The sequence below is a fragment of the Anas acuta genome, chromosome 3 (genome assembly GCF_963932015.1).
Source record: "Anas acuta chromosome 3, bAnaAcu1.1, whole genome shotgun sequence".
Classification (NCBI taxonomy): Eukaryota; Metazoa; Chordata; class Aves; order Anseriformes; family Anatidae; genus Anas; species Anas acuta.
Window position 1 is genome coordinate 114773906 of NC_088981.1, and position 18492 is coordinate 114792397.

At 46.3% G+C, this 18492-nt stretch overlaps 1 protein-coding gene across 1 annotated transcript; it reads right to left on the reverse strand.

Annotated features, from left to right (window-relative positions):
• Nucleotides 1-6311: 6311 nt before the first annotated feature.
• On the reverse strand, nucleotides 6312-8478 carry LOC137854891 (interleukin-17F-like). Its single transcript, XM_068678855.1, has 3 exons — nucleotides 8283-8478; nucleotides 7139-7374; nucleotides 6312-6549 (listed from the first exon to the last, which is right to left on the reverse strand). The coding sequence occupies exons 1-3, from the start codon at nucleotides 8307-8309 to the stop codon at nucleotides 6312-6314; spliced, it is 501 nt and encodes a 166-aa protein (XP_068534956.1). The 5' UTR covers nucleotides 8310-8478.
• Nucleotides 8479-18492: the final 10014 nt, after the last annotated feature.

The following is an 18492-nucleotide window of genomic DNA, read 5'->3' on the forward strand; positions in this document are numbered from 1 at the left end:
AATTTCTGAAGACGCAGAGCTCGGGGATGCAAATCCCAAACGAGAGGCAAGGCCCTTTCTGGTGAAAGCATCTTCCCCACATCCAGCTGGGCTAACTGGGGATGTTAGCATCCCAGCTGTTCCTGCTGGGAGTTATTCCCACCAGCTGCGACAATGAACCTAAGCCCTCCCTCATCTACTCTGTGTCAGCTTGTACAGTGTAAACTCACAGCACGGACAGGGATTTCATAGCATCCTTTGACCTAGCAGATATACACTGGGCCTGGAAAATGTTAATTAACTGTGAGCAATCACAGTATCTGCAACCAAAACAGTGAAGTCCTGCCCGTGCTTAAATTTCTATCAAATGCGAACAAAGTTTTGCCTGTATATAGGTATCTATTAATATATGAGATCCGAACTGTTCTCGTTTCCTACCTTATCTCCAGCTATTGCTCCTTAAGGTCTCCTGCAGGCCCTGAAGTTCACCTCGTTGGCTGTCCCAGGAATATTGAGCATGGAACTGACTGCCAAAAGATACAGCGAGGAACCTGGCAATGCTCCGTGTTTCAAAGGGCAGGCTGGTTTGCAAAGACCCGGATGTTTTGTTTGCTGCTCTCAGGGAGGTGAAAACCCCTGAGGTTTTCAAGAAGTTAAATAAATTTCAGTCCAGACTGAAATAAAGCTGTCTGCACGGTCCATTAGATAACCTCGCAACATCCTACCACCTGCTATAGAAAGAACTTTGGTAAATTGTCTGCAACAACCCAAGTAACTTTTAACAGTCAAAATGAAGGACCCATCATTACCTCGTAGTGATATGAAGCTTAGCTGGGGTTGGCACATGAGTAATAGAGACTTCTTAGCAATTCTGAGAGAGCTACGATGTGGAAAAAGTCAGAACCAGGTCATGCAGCTGAAGCACCAGAACGCGGACATCTTTCTGCTGCAAAGATACCCCAGTCCCTCTTCCTGCAACATCGTTCTCCCTTGGACCATTTATTTACCAACCCAATGAAATATGGGCCTCAAGACACAACCATTTTTTATTTACTTGACCTCGTGCCAGGTTCATGCTCTCCTCTGCAAGGTACGTGGGTGATGTACACGCTCCTACAGAAGTATTTAATAGTATGACTGCCTGAATTCATTTGGCCCCAGGACTATTTTCTATCCTGCTGTAAGTTCCCTTGGAAATTCTGGCATCATGAGCTAAAATGTCTTTATTTATCTTGCTAAACCCAGTTGAGCAGGCGCAGGGCGATCCCAAACCAATGCACCTGACTCTGAGGTGACCTAATCAGTGCTTTGTTTCTCTGGGCAAATGTTCACGGCTACAGTCCATAGCTCTCATAGCAGGGGACTGAGGAGAGCAGGACCCCTCTTTCACCCTTGCACAGCCTTATCAGTTTGAGGTTCAGCAGTTAATGCTTGCTCTTGCTGGTTTTGGAGAGTTTCAATGCAAATTCCTGCTGATTTGATGTCCTTTCATGATACTATAGTGAGCGGGGGTGGAAATTGCTGCAAAAACCTCTTCATCAAAAAAAAAAAAAAAAAAAAAAAAAAAAAAAAAAAAAGATTTCCAGCCCAGCACTGCTTCACATCTCAGTTTCATGTCAGCTTGCAAAATTTAAGTAGCAAAGGCTTACCAGTCAGCGTGCTTGGAAATCTATGAGTAAAACACAGCAGCAAGAGAAGCTTGAGGTTGGATTTGTGTGGCAAATAATCAGATAACTACGCTCATCGGTGCCAATTACCAAAGCAAGATGGGAAGATGCCAGATGCTTGTGAAAGAAGATAAAATCAACAGTTGGCATGCCTTACCATGTAAAGGGGGTCAAGATAAGTGAGTACAGTACAGATTTCTGAAACCAGAAAGAAAAAGCAAACAAAAAATAATAGTAGGGGCAACTCAGAAGACAATCCATCGCTACTCATTTACTGGAACAAGGAACCTTGGTCACGATACAAACAAGTTGTGCTTAGTAAGAATGTAGATAAAACAGAAACATAATGCTTTGTACTTGATATAAAAAACATCAATTCTCACTCATAAAAATCTATGTCCAGAAAACACTGAGTGGAGCCTGCTTAGTTCATGACCTCCAAAGAGCACTCTTAATCCTTCATTGAAGTTACAAGAGAGGAAAAAAGAAAAAAAAAAAAAAAAAAAAAGAAAAAATGTTTCACAGCTGAATGGTCTTGGACCACTCACCTAGACTATTCTGAAGCACAAGTTTTAAAATAATTACCAGAGAGCAAAGAAGTTACAGAAGAAGGTTAAGGGGCAAGAGAGGAAGACAAAGGCAAGGCTCACATTTTATCCCGTGATGGTGATGCGGGCACTGGTTTCTGCTCTGGGCCTGTCAGGCCACCTTGCAGGACAGCCAGGACTCACAGCTGGTGTGGAAACTCACCCCATCACCGGCATTCATTGTGTTCCCACCACACCATTGATCTCCAAAAGCCTGACCAGCAAACCATTCATGCCCTCAGAGTTTTGTCTGTTAGGCCTAATTCCCAACAAGTCATCTCTACTTCTGACTTGCCAAGCCATTGCTCCCTTGGCTTAGCAAACACAGCACTTGTACAGTTCCTGATTTTTGTCATGAGCCCTAAAGCTTGCTACTTTTGATTTATATATATATATATATATTTATATATTTATATATTTAATTTCTATGCACTTTTAAAAACAATAGTTCTGGGAAACAGGCTGATTTGGTCTGTAGTCCTTTTGAACACCGCCAAGAACATTTGCCTCTTGTCAAGGGTCACAGAATCACAGAGTTGTAGGGGTTGGAAGGGACCTCCAGAGACCATCGGGTCCAACCCCTTGCCAAAGCAGTTCCCTAGAGCAGGCTGCTCAGGGAGGCGTCCAGACATATATCCTTGAATATCTCCAGAGAAGGAAACCCCACAGCCTCCCTGGGCAGCCTGTCCCAGTGCTCCGTCACCCTCACCATGAAGAATTTCTTTCACATGTTGGTGCGGAATTTCCTGGGCTCCATTTTGTGGCCGTTGCCCCTTGTCCTGTCCCCACAAACCACTGAAAAGAGGTTGACCAAATCCCTCTGCCTCCCACACTTCAGGTATTTGTAAACATTTATGAGCTCCTCTCAGTCTTCTCTTCTCAAGGCTGAACAGACCCAGGTCTCTCCACCTTTCCTCACAGGGAAGATGCTTCAGGCCTCGTATCATCATTGTGGCCCTCCGCTGGGCTCTTTCCAGGAAATCCCTGTATTTTTTGTAGCAGGGAGCCTAGAGAAGCCTTGCTCACACCAAAATACATCCACAGGTTGCAGCACAAATCTGGGAGGAGGCATTGGCTTGGGTTCACGCCACTGTGGTGCCTCTCAGCCTGTGCCAATGCAGGGGTCTCTGCAACGTGCTATCTTCACCATCCCCTGAGAGCTGCTACACACAAGGGGACCCCAGCTTGAGCTCCACATACTGCCAGATGGGCACAGCTCAGGGTTGTGTGAGAAGGACGTACAGGAGAGGCAAGCAGAAGAGGAAAGGAATAAGAAAGGCCTCGAGGCTCAGACACCAATCTGGGACCACGGGTGGCTTAGCTCAGCAAGTTACAAGAAGACACCTAGAGCAGTGTCTTGTCCTCCTGATGAAACAACCAAGTCCCTGAAGGCTGCTCTAACACCTCAGAGCCAGGTGATGCCCAACTGCACCAGGAGCAGAGGAAGGGAATTGCTCTTAGGACAACCCAGAGCTAGGCCGGGTGCGTTGACTGAAGGCCTGGATGGCTGCACGGGGAGGAAAATCAGGCAGAGCCCTTAGCCAAAGGCTGGTGCTCAGCTGTTCAACATGCCTGCCCGTGGTGCTGGTATGACTGTGCTGTTTACAGGAAGCCTGATGGCATTTGCCCCATGTTCTTAGATTGCTGGGAATCAAAGCCAACCACCTACCTCAATGCAAAAGCCAACAGTTTAAAAAAAAAAAAATACCAATAGCTAGAGGCTTATTTACAACCAGCTGCACTCTAAGAATGATGCCATTAGGAGGAAATAACCCTTGCTGCCGGTTTTATTTAGAAACAATCCCCACACACGAACGCACTCACTGAGAGGTGTGTGGTTTGTAGCTGACAGAGCCAGCTCCAAAACCTCACGACCCATGGGCGAGACTTCCTTTATTAACTACTTCTGTGTTGTCTTAATTAGCCACTTCACCACTCATCCCATTAGAGCAAACTTTAGGGTGAGCTGATTGGTGTTTAGAAGCATCGGCTCGGGAGCTTTCACCGTTCAGCTGCCATAATTAAGGGAGAAGAGAGACCTTCAGGCTAATTTTCTCCCTGCATAACAAGCGAGGACAAACCCCACAGGCGATACTGATCGAGAGGGAGAGAAATAGGTCACGAGCAAGGGCCGGGTGTCAGCATGCGACTTCCTGGTCAGCGGTTACTGTAAGAGGAGTGCTCTGAGAACACCTCCCTGGGTTTGCATCCCACCACATGAAGGGCTCGGTGGTCATAACGAAACAGCCGCTGCCGCAGATGAGTACGGCTGCTTGTAACTGAAGGAGATGGTTTCCCCACGATGCCACCCAGGGCTTGTCTTACTTGGCTCAGCGAGGCTCTCAGGGGATACACCCTGCTTGACAAACAAGCACGAAGGGAAAGATTTGGACCCGATGACTTGCAAACTATGCAGGGGGAGAAATAAGGGGGCCTCCCAGGGTCTACCTCTACCTAATTTAAAGGGGATTAAATGCAGCTGAAATGAAATATGAGTGCCTGGTATAAATGCAGATGAAGTAGGTGCAGGTGAGTGCCCAGGTATAAATGCAGGTGAACTAGGAAACAGAAGCTTCATACCCTCACCAGCAGAGGAAAGTCAGAGGTAATGCTGAATCTTGACCAGATTTCCATGAAAGATTTAAAAAAAAAAAAAAAAAATCTGATAAATTAATAGGTAGCAAGTCTAAACTGCCAGGCTGTGCTCCTTGTGTAGCTGAGGGAGAGACTAATACTTTCAACAACAGTTCCTCCACTACTAAGACAGGTCACCTCTATGGCAGCCCTGCCCTGGAGCTGTGTCTTGCTTTTTTCCTGGATGTTTGGGCTCCTCACGCCCCACTTTTATGTCAGCCTGGCTAAGGAGCAGTGGGATGAAGCTGCCTTTGCTCATTTCCCTGCATTCCTGCTCAGCCAGCCATCCAGCTGGTGGAGGAGAAGGGATGGAGAGAAGATGACATCTAGGTTGGAAGAGGACAGGGCAGACTTTTCCCATCTCCCGTGAATAAGGCTAGACCCCATCCCAAATTTCAGCCCTGCAATGCAATGTCCCCCACCTCTTTTCCCACCACCCCTGGAGACCCTCCCACTGGCTCCATTGCCTGTATAACCTCACTTTATCGCTTTCAGCCCTTTTTTTGCATCTTTTCATCTGTTTAGACTGCAAGTTCTCTTGCCCTCCTCCCTCTTACTCATATCACTGCACCAGAGCCTGATCTGCACTGAAATCTCGCAGTGCTGTTCAGCACAAACCCCTTCTCTGTCTGCTTTCATTTTGAGCTATCGTGAAACAACACTCTTTTAAATAAAATACTGATTTTATTTTATTCGGCTGATAAATTATTGAATAAATACAAATAAACTTTTACCAGGTTTTGGATACTCTCAGCACATACAATGTCATAAATACAATCATAAATAGAAAATATAAATAGAAATATAAACACTTATTAGTTCTTTGCTGTTTTACCACTCAAAGTGGGATCAAGTCTCTCTCAGATTGCTCTGCAATAAGTCAGCAGCTGCTGACTCCGTGGACAATGAAGTCCATGGAGCAGCAGTGACACAAAAGCAGAGTGTGATGAGCACCAGGCCTGGTGGCACTTATGCCAGACGTACACTAGAAGAGGGAGCAGTGATGGCTGGAGGAGGAAAAGGGGATGAGGAAGGGAGGGAGAAGGTGCAGGAGTGGGGATTTTTGTGACAGTGCTGACTATATATTTGGGCAGTTTACTGCTGATATCATCTTTTGAAACTGTAATTCATTTGATTCACAAAACTGATATGAGCTGCAGTGAAAAAAGTAAGCACTGCTTTACTCCCCCCCTGCTTGCTGTCACAAACACAACTTTTCCTCCATTTCCCTTTCCCCCCTCCACCATTAGCTACTAGCAATTCCTGTGCTAAAATCCATAAAAGAACAACAAGAATTAGTACTCTCAGGAGGTAATTTGCTCAGGTTCAAAAGGAAAAGTCACGCTGAATTCCTGGGATGCAAGTGGGCACCTGGGATTTCTCCTGCAAGGTGTTTGTAGGGGACACCTCTTCTTCCCAGTGTTGCACCCACTGCTAATTCCTCCTAGGACTGGTAGCGGACGACCGGAGCAGCACACGTGCATCCCACCGTGATGAGTTTCTTCTCCAGGCGGTAGGTGGGCGGGCAGCCCTGCTGCTCCCGGCGGAGGACGAGGATCTCCTGTTTGATGGGGACGGAGTTGAGGCTGCGGTCCTCCTGCCCCAGTGAGTTCACGCAGCCAGAGAGGCGGCACTTAGCATCAGCGATCACCTGGGGGAAGCGGTTGGGGTCCTTGTCGAGCCTGAGGACAGGGACACAAAAGGGTTTTATGTGTTTGCCCTTTGCCTGTCACATGTTTTGGTAGGATCTTCTTTTTTACCTCCATGACAGCACCCATTTACCTGTATAGCTTCATTTTGAAACATGACAAAAGAATTTCAGTCTCCTTAACATTTTTAGAACTATTATCTATGAGTGGAATCTATTTTGATAACTAATATTGCCATATCTTTTTTAGTATGTGAATGGAGTGGAGCAGATTGAAATAGGGAACTGAGAGCAATTGGATCATTCATATTTATTTAATTTCAGCATTCAAAAATTTGTTTCAGTCAGGAAAATGTAAAATTACAATGTACTGACATTCTTCTTTTCCTAAAGGAATAACTCCTTGACAAAGACTGGCAATTAGAAACCATTCCAATGATGTCCCATTGCACTGCAGTTTATTTTGGAGAAACACCACCCAGCACCAAAATGAATGTGTGTGTCAAGAAGAGCTTGTGATATTCACAAGACTCCAGGCATATACTAAGAACAAGCCATTTTTTACCACAAAAGACAGCTGTGTAGCACAGCTGTTGTATTTTAGATACCATCTAAGGAGTTACCTGTAATCCCAAGGAGCGAGAGACCGGTTCCTGACATCATGGATTATCTTAAAGGCAGAATCTGAACGGCTGATGCGAACGTCAACTTTCACCGTTGTGGGGAATTTGGGATCCTTCTGGCAGTCTCCATTAAGTCTCTCAGAGCCACCGTTGCTGGGTTGAGGATGAGCTACCCTCCTGTGGGGTGAGCTCCTTACGGTGAGTGCTAGAACCAGCACCAAAAGGAGTGACCTGAACTGGAGGAGAAACAAGTATCATTGTCTCTGCTCGGCTGGGAGAGAGCACGAGGAGCCATGGCTTGACTAGACTGGGCAATAAACAGGCAGTGGGTGATCTTCATACTTTCATTTGGGTGAGCATGAAAAAGTAGTGCAAGTATGTGAACAATACTCATCGTAACAGGGGCTAAATTCTGATTCAAATGCTGACTGCAGCTGGCACTGCACCAGTAAGAGCATCTCTCCAATGAGTTATGAAACATCCTCCTCCTCCAGAGTCGAACGGTGATGTCTTTCGGTCTACAAGGTGGGGTAAGGACTCACCAGACCCCATCCTTAAGTTTAGACCTCCAGGTAAGCCTTATGCTTTCCTAGGCCAGGAAAAGTTGGCCACCTAGAAGCCACTTGCTGGAAATAACACTTTTTTTCAAAGAAATTTGATATTCGCAGTCCATTTCCAGGAGCAAGGAAAAATAATAATAAAAATAAATAAATGCAAAGTTTTTAAGAATATCAAAAGAGTTGACAGTACTGCAAATACTACCCAAGCTGGAGTTTAAATACAAAGACATTCACTTCACCATACCTCCTCCTTTTCTCAACTTTCAGTAATTTTTATAGCAAGTTCTCTAAGAGAAGGCCTGTCTCTCCCAGTCACATATGAGCAGTGATGCCCTTACAGATAAATAACAGCCCGCTGCCTCTCCAGCCAACTTGCTCACATCTTGGACACAGCTTGCCTCGGCAGTCAAGAAACAAATCTACTTGCAAAAGCTCGGGTATGAAAGCTTTATCAGACACCTCGCAACCCATTTAGCTCTCACAAAGACCGACAAGAGTTGCTCCTACATCATGGGATCTACATTCAGCTTTTGTCTTGCAGCTAGTAGGATATCTGAGCACTTACACCAGATATAAGGACTTACCACTGCAGCATAGCTGGCAAAAGCCATTGCAACCTCTCTTCTGCTGTAGGCAAGCGCACACGGTGACAGAGCGTGCAAGTTCTTCTCCGAGACCTCTTTCAGCCTCCGTATGCCTCAAAGCCAGCCGTGGTGCCCTTTTTATAGCACAGTTCAGCCACTACCACCTTTTCCATTGCATAAAGCTAGCTTACCTGACTCAAGGTTAGGAGTTGGTATTTAATTTATCTAGCCCACTTCCTTCCGTCTACCCCCAGAAATGGGAGGGCAGATACCACGTCATCAGGATCCCAAGTCAGCTAACACAGTTTGTTCAGACAGATAAAGCGATATGGGAAAAAAAGAGAGAAGCAAAAAAAAAAAAAAAAAAAAAAAAAAAAAAAGATCAGACAGCTTTTTTTTCCCTTCCCCGCTTTCTAATATTAATGTTCTCTCACCACAAACTCATCTGAGGACAGGTCCACGTGCCTCACACAGATCAAATGGCAGAGATCAGAAAGCTGCAAAGTCAGGCAGACAAACAGGGTTTCAAAATGAGGACAGGACATGGGATTCATGCTTTAACCTCCTTTTGCTTCAGTTACACGATCCACCCCTATGTTCTCTAGGGGCTCCCTGTGTACTTAAGTGGATGGGCAAAGGGAAAGTAGATGCCCACGGGAAGTCCTCCTGGTGGGCCGCAGGGTGCAGGGAGCTGGGATGCTTTCCCCATTCCTGTCTGAGATCCCATCTTGACATGTACTACAGTTGGAAAACCCATGTACACCCTGTCAGGGCCCTTTGGGTACTAAGAGGCCTTACTGGTCACGACCAGCCTCACCTTGGGCCTCCCTTCACAGCCTTTCCCCCAGGAGGCCCATTTTAGCTCAGCTTTGGGCCCGCTGTCCCTGCCTGAACTATGTAGGAGTGTTGGTCTTCAATCCCAGCTCTGACCTTGCCTTCTGCTTGGACCTTGGAGTGGCTTTTCTCCTGGGTAGACTCCTTGGACATACGTGGTAGGCCATCTCCATGGCCATACTGCACTGCGTTTTGCCTAGGCCTCCTCTGGGCAGCAGGTCTGAAGAAAATATAAAGTATTTGTGAATTTGTGAGCATTTTTCTTCCTCAGTTTAAAGGGCCTGGAAGGGCTTTCCCACCACCAGCAGAGCAGTAGCTGCAGATGACGATGGCACATCAAGGTGTCACGCTGTAAGGTGAGGCATGGTGGGACCACAGCACCCACTGGGGTTGTGAGAATTGAAGTTGGGGTTTTGGATGAAGATTGTTTCACACATGGTGGAATTGAAGCACTGGAAGTGTCTTATGCTGATCCCATGAAAATCCCATCAAACCTGATTAAGACACAGGTATTTATAAAGCCTTAATATGCAGAGAGTAAGGGCTTGGCAGAATTTAGGGGCTAAATTCTGCATGGGCATCACCATGAGAACAGGTTGCATTTTGCAGGTACAGGGTTACATGGAAATTGCTACATGTGATGAAGCAGTGACATGATCACACCAGTCCCTTAGGGTTTTCCCAAAATGCCCCAAGGGGCATTTTGCTCTGCTATGTCAGTGTGTCACATCTGGTCAGTAAATACATGTTTAAGCTCTTGGAGGGATGAGGCTCTGTAGCAGTCAGCTCCTGTTAACCTCTCTCCTCTTATTTTCTTCTGTCTGTTCCTCACTGTTCTCCCTGGATCCTTTCCTTTCCCATCAACTCCTCTGATGGGTCTCAACCCCAGCCCTGGACTGACCATCCTTTTTGGACAGCTCTGGAGGAGCTGGGCTGGGGGCTCCGCAGGCACTACATTGCTGGGGTTCCTCCACCTGGCTCTGCTCCTCTGCTCTGCCTGTAGAAGATAAGAGCTTTTAATGACAAGCCTAACACTCCTCGTTTCATTATTAGGGACCAGAATTATAAAAACAAAAAGGGAAGCAGGAGGGAGGACTCTCTTGTCCGTGAGCCAGCCACAAACTGGAGGGGAAAGGCCAGTGCATGTGCTGTCTCCCCATCAGCACCCTCAGTTCTTATGGTGGAATTTTGGAATGAAAGTATTTTTATAACCAAAAAAAAGTCCATGAAACTAGTTTTATCACAGTCTCTGTGGAGGAACGCCCTGAGAGAAGCCTCTCTTGAAGCCATGTAACCAAGCAGAAAGAAGAGGACTGAAGCATAGGACTTTTCACTCAAATTCATCTTCAGTCCTCCAAAACCTGGAGGAAAATCAGGAGCCTCTTAGAGATTCATCACATTTTCAAGCCAAAAGGAAGTAATCAGGTCCCTGCTCTGTCACCTCACTCGATTATTACTGGCAGAAATCTTCATCAACTGATGTTTTATGTCATTGCAGGATATTGTTATGATTTTGTGGTCTGATTGAATGACAGTTCAAAGAGCAGCGACTCATCTCAAGTAATTTTTTTGTATTTCGGGTTATTAAGTTCACTCTACTTTTAATTTCATGACACACATTCCTATTCTGACTGTTCATATCTATATATCCACGAAGCATCTACTGAGATGTGGAGCGTGAAAGACCAGAAGGTAAAATTACCAAAAACCCACTTCTATAGCTGAGCATGTAAACCCCTTTTTCCCCTTCACTGATGGCTTGCAGAGAAGGGAAAAGAGTGTTGCCATGAGAATGGGTTGGATTTGGCAGATACAGCACTAAGTGGAAATTGCTACGTGTGATGAAGCAGTGACATGATCATGCCAAGTGCTGGCTTATTAGCCGTTACCACCACTTTCCACTCACATCTTCTGTCTTCAGCAGCTCACACTTTCAGCAAGGATTCCCTCTTTGACAAGGTATTTCCTACGACTAAGCTTACCTTCAGCTGAAGGTCGCTGAAAATTTGATCAAAAAGAGATCACCTAATACGGATCATTACAAAGAAGGAAAATTTTATTTCAAAATCATTATTACAAAAAGCTATTTAGTCCTGTGTTTCAAGGGCTTGGAACAGGGATAGGGATGAAGACTTGGAAATCAAAGAGAGATTTTTAACTTTACGTGGAAGAACTCTTGTATGCTTGAGGTATGTTAAAAAAAAAAAAAAACAAAAAACAAAAAACACGTAAACATGTTTGCACTGTAGGATTCATTACACATGTAGATGAAGGTTTTCGTGACACTGCAGGGGCTTCAGGCATGCGACATGGCTGTTTTCAGATTGGGTTTGGATGCCACATCCTTTTAAGCTCCTCTGGGCATTTCGTATTTAAGCCTCCACAACTCACGTGAGGAGTCTCTCCAAGGAGACGTGGACCAAGGGTACAGAAACCAAAAGTACTCAAACACCTTTACACCTAGAGGAGCAAACTCTGACAGTTTCACTAATGTTCCTACTAGGCAAAACAAGCAGCGTTTCCCAGCTGCTCGCCTGCAAATATTCACAGCTGGTAGTCAGGCATCGATGACATGAGCATTTTCAGCTTTGGAAGTCTATCCCTACCATGCAGAACCAGAGGGAATGGCCTCAAGTGGTGCCAGGGAGGTTCAGGTTGGAAATGAGGAGACATTTCTGCTCAGAAAGAGCAGTCAGGCATCAGGACAGGTTGCCCAGGGAGGTGGTGGAGTCACCGTCCCTGGGGGTGTTCAAGGAGAGGCTGGACCTGGTGCTCAGGGACATGGGTTAGTGGTGACATTGGTGGTAGGGGGATGGTTGGACCAGGTGATCTTGGAGGGCTTTTCCAACCATAAGGATTCTATGACTGGAGTGACAGGGTGTGTCTGAAAACCTAAACAATTTATAGGATTTTTTGAGAAGTATTGTTACTCTGCTGCACTCTGCCTCACCACCACCTCATCCCATGTATGGGGTCCAGCTGACTCAGAGTTGGTGTTGGCACCTACGCAAGCCCCCATGATTTCTGCTATGAGAGGGGGCAATATCTGGGGGCAGATGCCCCAGCCAGCTCAGCTGAAGTACATCAGAGGACCTTCCAGAACAGAAGAAATGGCAGAAAATGAGATAATGGGGTTGAAATAGTGACCCCCTCTGGATCCCAAGACAAAATCAATATTTCAGAGCTGAGCTCAGCAGGTCAGCTGTAGCACAAGCCCAGGGCAAAGCTCCTACCTCCAGCTCACACTCCCGCCTCACTGCCCACCCCTGGTATTTCCCTTCAATGTGTGTGACACCATGAAGTCACCTATGTTCTGCTTCAGAAAGCTGACGGCACTCACCCGGGTTTGCTGACAGGGCTTTATCACACCAAAAAGGTGCGTGACCAAGCTGCCAACCGCAGACCGGAGACGTGGAAAGAGCAAATTTTGAGGGCAAGCATGCTTGGCTGAGCGTGCCACAGATGCTGGCAGCAAAAAATATCTCTGAACCGAGCCATCGGTATGTATTGCCCCAGCACGACAGCAACCACAGCCCTGTGTCATCGCAGCCCTCGCTGGGGACCGATGGCACCGCTGAGCTCCCTCTACGGGCGATGGCCAACCTCACTTTTGGCTTTCACGCCTGGCTTGGCTTCACGCTTTGGCCAGGGCTGTGGGTTCAGTGGGAGGCAGGGATTAACTGGTGCTGCTCGCACCACCTCAGGGATTTCAGCCCTAATCCTGCACCGTAGGTGCTCATCCGTCCTTCAGTGGGCAAGCAGGACATTCAGTTTCTAGCAGCAGTAACCCTGTCGAAAGTGAGGTGACTGAGGATTTATGAAGTGTAAGACTAAGGCACAGTGTGATAAATCAGGTTGTCTGCATGACCTGACTCTGTCTTCATGCCTCTGATGCAGGGAACAGCCCTGGTGGCACAAGCACCAGATGAGGGGATGTTAGGGGACACAGGCACTCTGCACCACGTCACCCAACCCAAAACATGGGGCAGGGCCAAAACTGGGATTCCTGTTCTCCAGGGGAATCGTTAGAGCCACACTGGAGAGGAAGCAGCAGGCACTGCATGAGACCAAATGCCTCAGTTGCCCAGGTTGGATTCACTGGCCCTGAACCCTTATCACTTGTGATCATCTCTTGTAAGAAGCATGATGACCCTCTAGAAATTGCACGCTCCCCATTTCCCAATGGAAGCTGAAGGTTATGCTCTTATCTATTTCGCAGAATTAAGATAAAAAGGTCAGGTGCTGGCCTTGGTCCCGCTGACGCGGCCAGCTTTGTAATCTGATTGTTTTCCCACCGAGGTAAGATTCAGTCAGCACGTTATCACGGACACTCTGGGGAAAGCCCAGTGACCTCTTGCTCACATGCAGGCTCTTCCTTAGATAATGTAGGTTGCATTTGCATTTCTACTCTGTACACTGCTGCCTGGTAGGTCTTCCCTAGGTCAGGTCCCAGAGATATGGAGGTAGCTGGCCTCCTTTGCTTCCAGCTCCCTTGGAAAGTTTGGGTCCAAACACTTAGCATGCAGTGTTCTGGGATGGCATCCCATAGCTAAAGGAGGTGGTTACAGAACCCTCATAGGCTTCTGTAAGCTGTGTAAAATTTCCCCTGTGTATTGCAGGGAATTGGGCTGGAAAGGATCATGGATCATATCATATATGTATATTAAGGCTTATTTCTTTTTCTCTGAAACAACCACATCTTTCCTCTTTTAGACTACAGCATTTTAACTATCATATGATGGTCCCGACAGCAGCATGACACTGTTGGCTCACGTGAAGATTGTTCAATGCCAAGTTTCTTCCTAAGGGATTATTCTCTCCCCATCAGCCTCCCATCTCTGGGAGCTGATTTTGAAATACAGTAGATTTTTCCTGCTTCAGTTCAGAGGTTTGTACACATCTTGACTGAACTGGGCGTTATTCATTTCATATTATTTCCTCAATTCTAGCTGTGTCTTTTGTATGCTCACGGCCCTTCTCAATCAGCCATCACCTGCTGCTATTAGCAGGAAGATATTATTTTCCCGTGCCCACCTGCTAATCAATGCAGTGACTAGTACTGGTTCGAGGTCAAACCCCTGGGGGAGTCCTGCTCGTCACCCTCCCATATGACAACTACACTCCATTAGGGTTTTTCCAAGCAGGTATTAGCCCACCAACTTGTAACTTCACTTCTAGTACACTTTTTTTGGCATACTTATGAGAAAGTGATGTGCAAATTTATCAAAAGGCTTAATAACACCAAGATAAAACACACCTGTGGTTCGTCTCCTAACCACAAGTCCCATAACCAGCCGCTGAACAGCACTGGGGTATGATTTGCTGTATAGCTTTGTTATCTCTTTATTGCATACAACTTCTGCTTCATTATCTGCCCCTGCAGCTGTCTAGAAACTGTAGTTTTCCCTGTTTTCTCCATTTTTTAAACCACATTTTTTAAAATCCTCTTTTCCAGTTTTCTTCACCTGTCCCCCAATATTTCCAAAACTGAATCCAGTATATTCATTCAGTTCAACTGACATCAGTCATCTAAAATGTAGAGCTGAGCTTGACAGTTTAGGCTCACTTTAGACTCAGAGGAGATGCATTTAAACCATAGCTAATCTCTATCAATCATAATCCCTATTAATTGTAATGCCTGCAGATGCTCAAACTTAGTTACATCTATATAGGAAATAATCATGACCTACAGGAATCCAAAATTTTCTTCATCTGGTTTGCATTTAATAGTGTTTCTTCAATATTTAGAAATTATTTTCCAGAGTGTCTTCCTGGGGGATCTTTCCTATCAAATCCCTAATATTACTCAACTCAATTTCTTGAAAATTGCAATCTTTATTCCATGGTCTCCATCCCTTTCTTTCTAAGTATCACAAACTCTATTATCATTTTCATCCACTCTGGAATTTTCAGAGGGTTCTTCTACATCAGCAAGAATGAAGCCTACAAATGAAATTTCCTTGCTCTTTTATGCAAATAAACAAACAAAAAAATCTCTAACAGACTCCAGGGACTTGCTGGGCAGATTGTGTCTGGTACACAACAGAGTTTGGGGTAGGCACAATCCACCCCAACCCCACAGTCCTGAGCTCTCAATGATTTAGTCCAAAAGCCTCCAAAAAGATCATTTTGTCTGGAAAGCCAGCAAAACACCCCTGCACTGGCACCATGATGCCACTACTTTCAGATTGTCAAGAAGAATGGCAAAAATCTTTATAACTGTCCACATCCCTACATGGAAAAAACCTCCCAGCCTCCAGAATGTGGTTACATCAAAACTGCTCTTTGGTCCGCGCAGACTCCTGAGACACGGCCAAAACTTATTTGGGACAGGGCTAATTAACCCCATCAAAACTGTGCCAAGGACCAATCCAGTTACAGAGCCAGAGGAGATACAGTGCCCAAGTCTGTGCCCTGCCACCATGAGTTTTATTAGTGCAGATGGAGCTTCAGGGCCCACGTAGAAGAGCATCCAAGAACTGGAGGACCTCTCCTGTAACTCAGCAGATTCAGGCTGCTTGCAGGCAGCTGATCTCCAGAATCTCTCTGTCTATGCCTCCTACTCCCTCCTACCACTCTTTAACCTACTGCCACCATAATCCACCAGTCCCTCATATTTCTTAGTCTGACCTCAGCCCACATGGGCCAAAGGACAGCTAAAATGAAGCCACATTTTAGGCAGTCCTGGCCTTCACAGTGCCTCTGCCTACATGGTGCCTTCCCCCGGCAAGGTTCCTCACTACAAGAAGGACATGGAGGCCCCGGAGCGTGTCCAGAGAAGGTCCTGGAGCACAAATCCTGTGAGGAGCAGATGAGGGAGCTGGGGGTGTTGGTCTGGGGAAGAGGAGGCTCAGGGCAGACCTTATTGCTCTCTGCAACTGCCTGAAAGGAAGGGGTGGGGAGCTGGGGGTCGGCCTCTTCTCACAGGTAACCAGTGATAGGACCAGAGGGAATGGCCTCAAGTTGTGCCAGGGGAGGTTCAGGTTGGAAATGAGGAGACATTTCTGCTCAGAAAGAGCAGTCAGGCATTGGGACGGGTTGCCCAGGGAGGTGGTGGAGTCACCGTCCCTGGAGGTGTTCAAGGAGAGCTTGGACGTGGTGCTTGGGGACATGGTTTAGTGTGTGACATTGGTTGCAGGGGGATGGTTGGATCAGGTGATCTTGTAGGCCTTTTCCAACCCTGATTCTGTGATTTTACGATTTTATCTTGCTGCTGCCTTCCATTCCCTAAGCTGCTGAGTCAGGGACACTTCTGGCACAAACCCATCCCTCCTCATGCGTGTGGCCGGGATTTACACATGTCGGAGCTGGGATGCTGGAGGCCTGCACAGGGAGGGATCTGACTACTCCTGACCTTCGTAGGCCACAGGATGGGAAAATAAACCTGAGGTTTGCCTACCCTGGAGCTCCCTCTGGTGCCTTGTCCTGGGAAATACACTATTTCTGCAGCTGTAGGGACAGGGGACACAAAAGCCTTAGGGGATGGAGAAAGGGAAAAGGGAGGTGGCTCTGAAAAACCACTTTCACCACACACTCTCTGCTGTGACCCACAGGAACAGCCTCCAAACAACCTCCAGAGAAGTGGGGAGATAGGAAAGAGATGAACATAACCTCAGCCCTACAGCAAAGCAACATAGGAGCTGCAGAAATCACCAGGGAACATTTTACAGGTGCTGAGGCAGTTTTCCACCCAGCTTTTCTCTCCTGGAAAGTGCAAAGGCTGCACAGACAGTATTTTCGTGGTAGCTCATCCTAGAAAGATTACCCAGCTAAACGCCGACAGCTTCATCTCAGGCCCAATCTCTCCCTTCCGTTTGTAGAAGCTGAGTTTGTGAGGTTAAATTTCCAAGATTCTGGATTTTTATCTTTATTTTTTTTCAGAGCATGCAGGTTATTTGTGGTTCCCAGATGTGGAAATGGTGGTGTCGGTGCAGTGAATGGTTTTGGATGTCACACAGACATGGAAACACACGGCTTTGTAGCTGCCCTTTCATTTGAGCTGGAAGAGGCTCACGTTTCAGGCTCTGACGATCCTCTTGTGCTGAACAACCTGGTGATCATCAGAGGCAAAAAGGAAGGAGAAAACTGCATCATGAATTGCTCAACTCAGAGAAATTCAACAGCCAGGGGACTAGCCCAGCCTTTTTGACCTGTGTTATGTCCCATCTATTATTCAAGGTCCAAAAAAAGCAGGACTCTGTAGTGTCATATGTTTCTCATATGTCATAAGTTCTCTCATATGTCTCATATGTTCATGTCATATGGACTTCAAGATTTAAGTTTGGAGGCTGCTCCAGGGGCTTAGCAGCCTGCCCAGAGTACCCAGCAAGCTTTTCCTACTGATATGCATCAAAACCAGCTCTGCAGATTTTTTTTTTTCTTTGCTACAGCACCCAAAATGCTTAAAAACTGCTTCCCCTTTGCTTGGTCATGCTGCAGGGAGGACAAAACCACACATTTCACTTCCCTGTTTTTATTCTGGCACTGGGAGATATATATATATATATATATTATTGGCAAAGAGATCAAAGCTGCCTGGATGCTTGCAAGGGGTGGAAACAGACACCCTTTGAAGAAAATGAGGAAAAGGAAAGCACTTTCTCCAGCACATTTCTGTGCTAGTTGTGGATTTTGGTCCCCAAAATACATGTGAAAATACGCTGCCAGTTGGCGTTTCCTCCTTTTTTTTGGTCTTTATTTTAAGGGATGTGTGTGCATGTGTATTTTTTTTCCTCTAGCCTGTACACAGGAGCTTCCTTTACTGCTGTGCCATCAGGCTTTCTGGTCCGTGATCCTCATGTAGATCCTGGGGCACCTGGAAACTATGTACAGTACCCCCACATGATGCCAAGGTGAGAGCTTGCAAAAGCCCCAATTTTTTTCCTTTATTGACAATAACACATCCCCCTTATTGCATTTGCACCTTTACTGGTGCATAAAGATGATATTTATGGTCCTTTTCAACCCAGGCCACTCTATGATTCTGTGACAAAGCTTGAACCCTCAAGACCTTATCCAGAGCTATTTGTGAGCAGTGTGATTCCCTAGAGAGCAGGAGTGGTGTTTAAGGGATGAGAGGCATGCTAGGAATAAGGTCTTAGACTGTTTTTTTTCAAACTGCAGCAAAGCTGACCTGCCAAATCCTGCATGAGGGAGCAGACAGCTCTGGGAGGGAGCAGACATCTTACAGAATTGCTGGCTTTGGGGATTTCCTGGGGGGTTGAGGCTCATAGATGGGATCTGTGGAACCAGGCAAGGCTAACAGCAGATTTCTATCATCTTTGTTTACTGAATTTTTATCTAGGACTGCACGTCTCCTGCTGCTGAGGGTGCTCAGTTGAAAGCACATCCTTGTTCATGCACAAGGTGGTAAGAA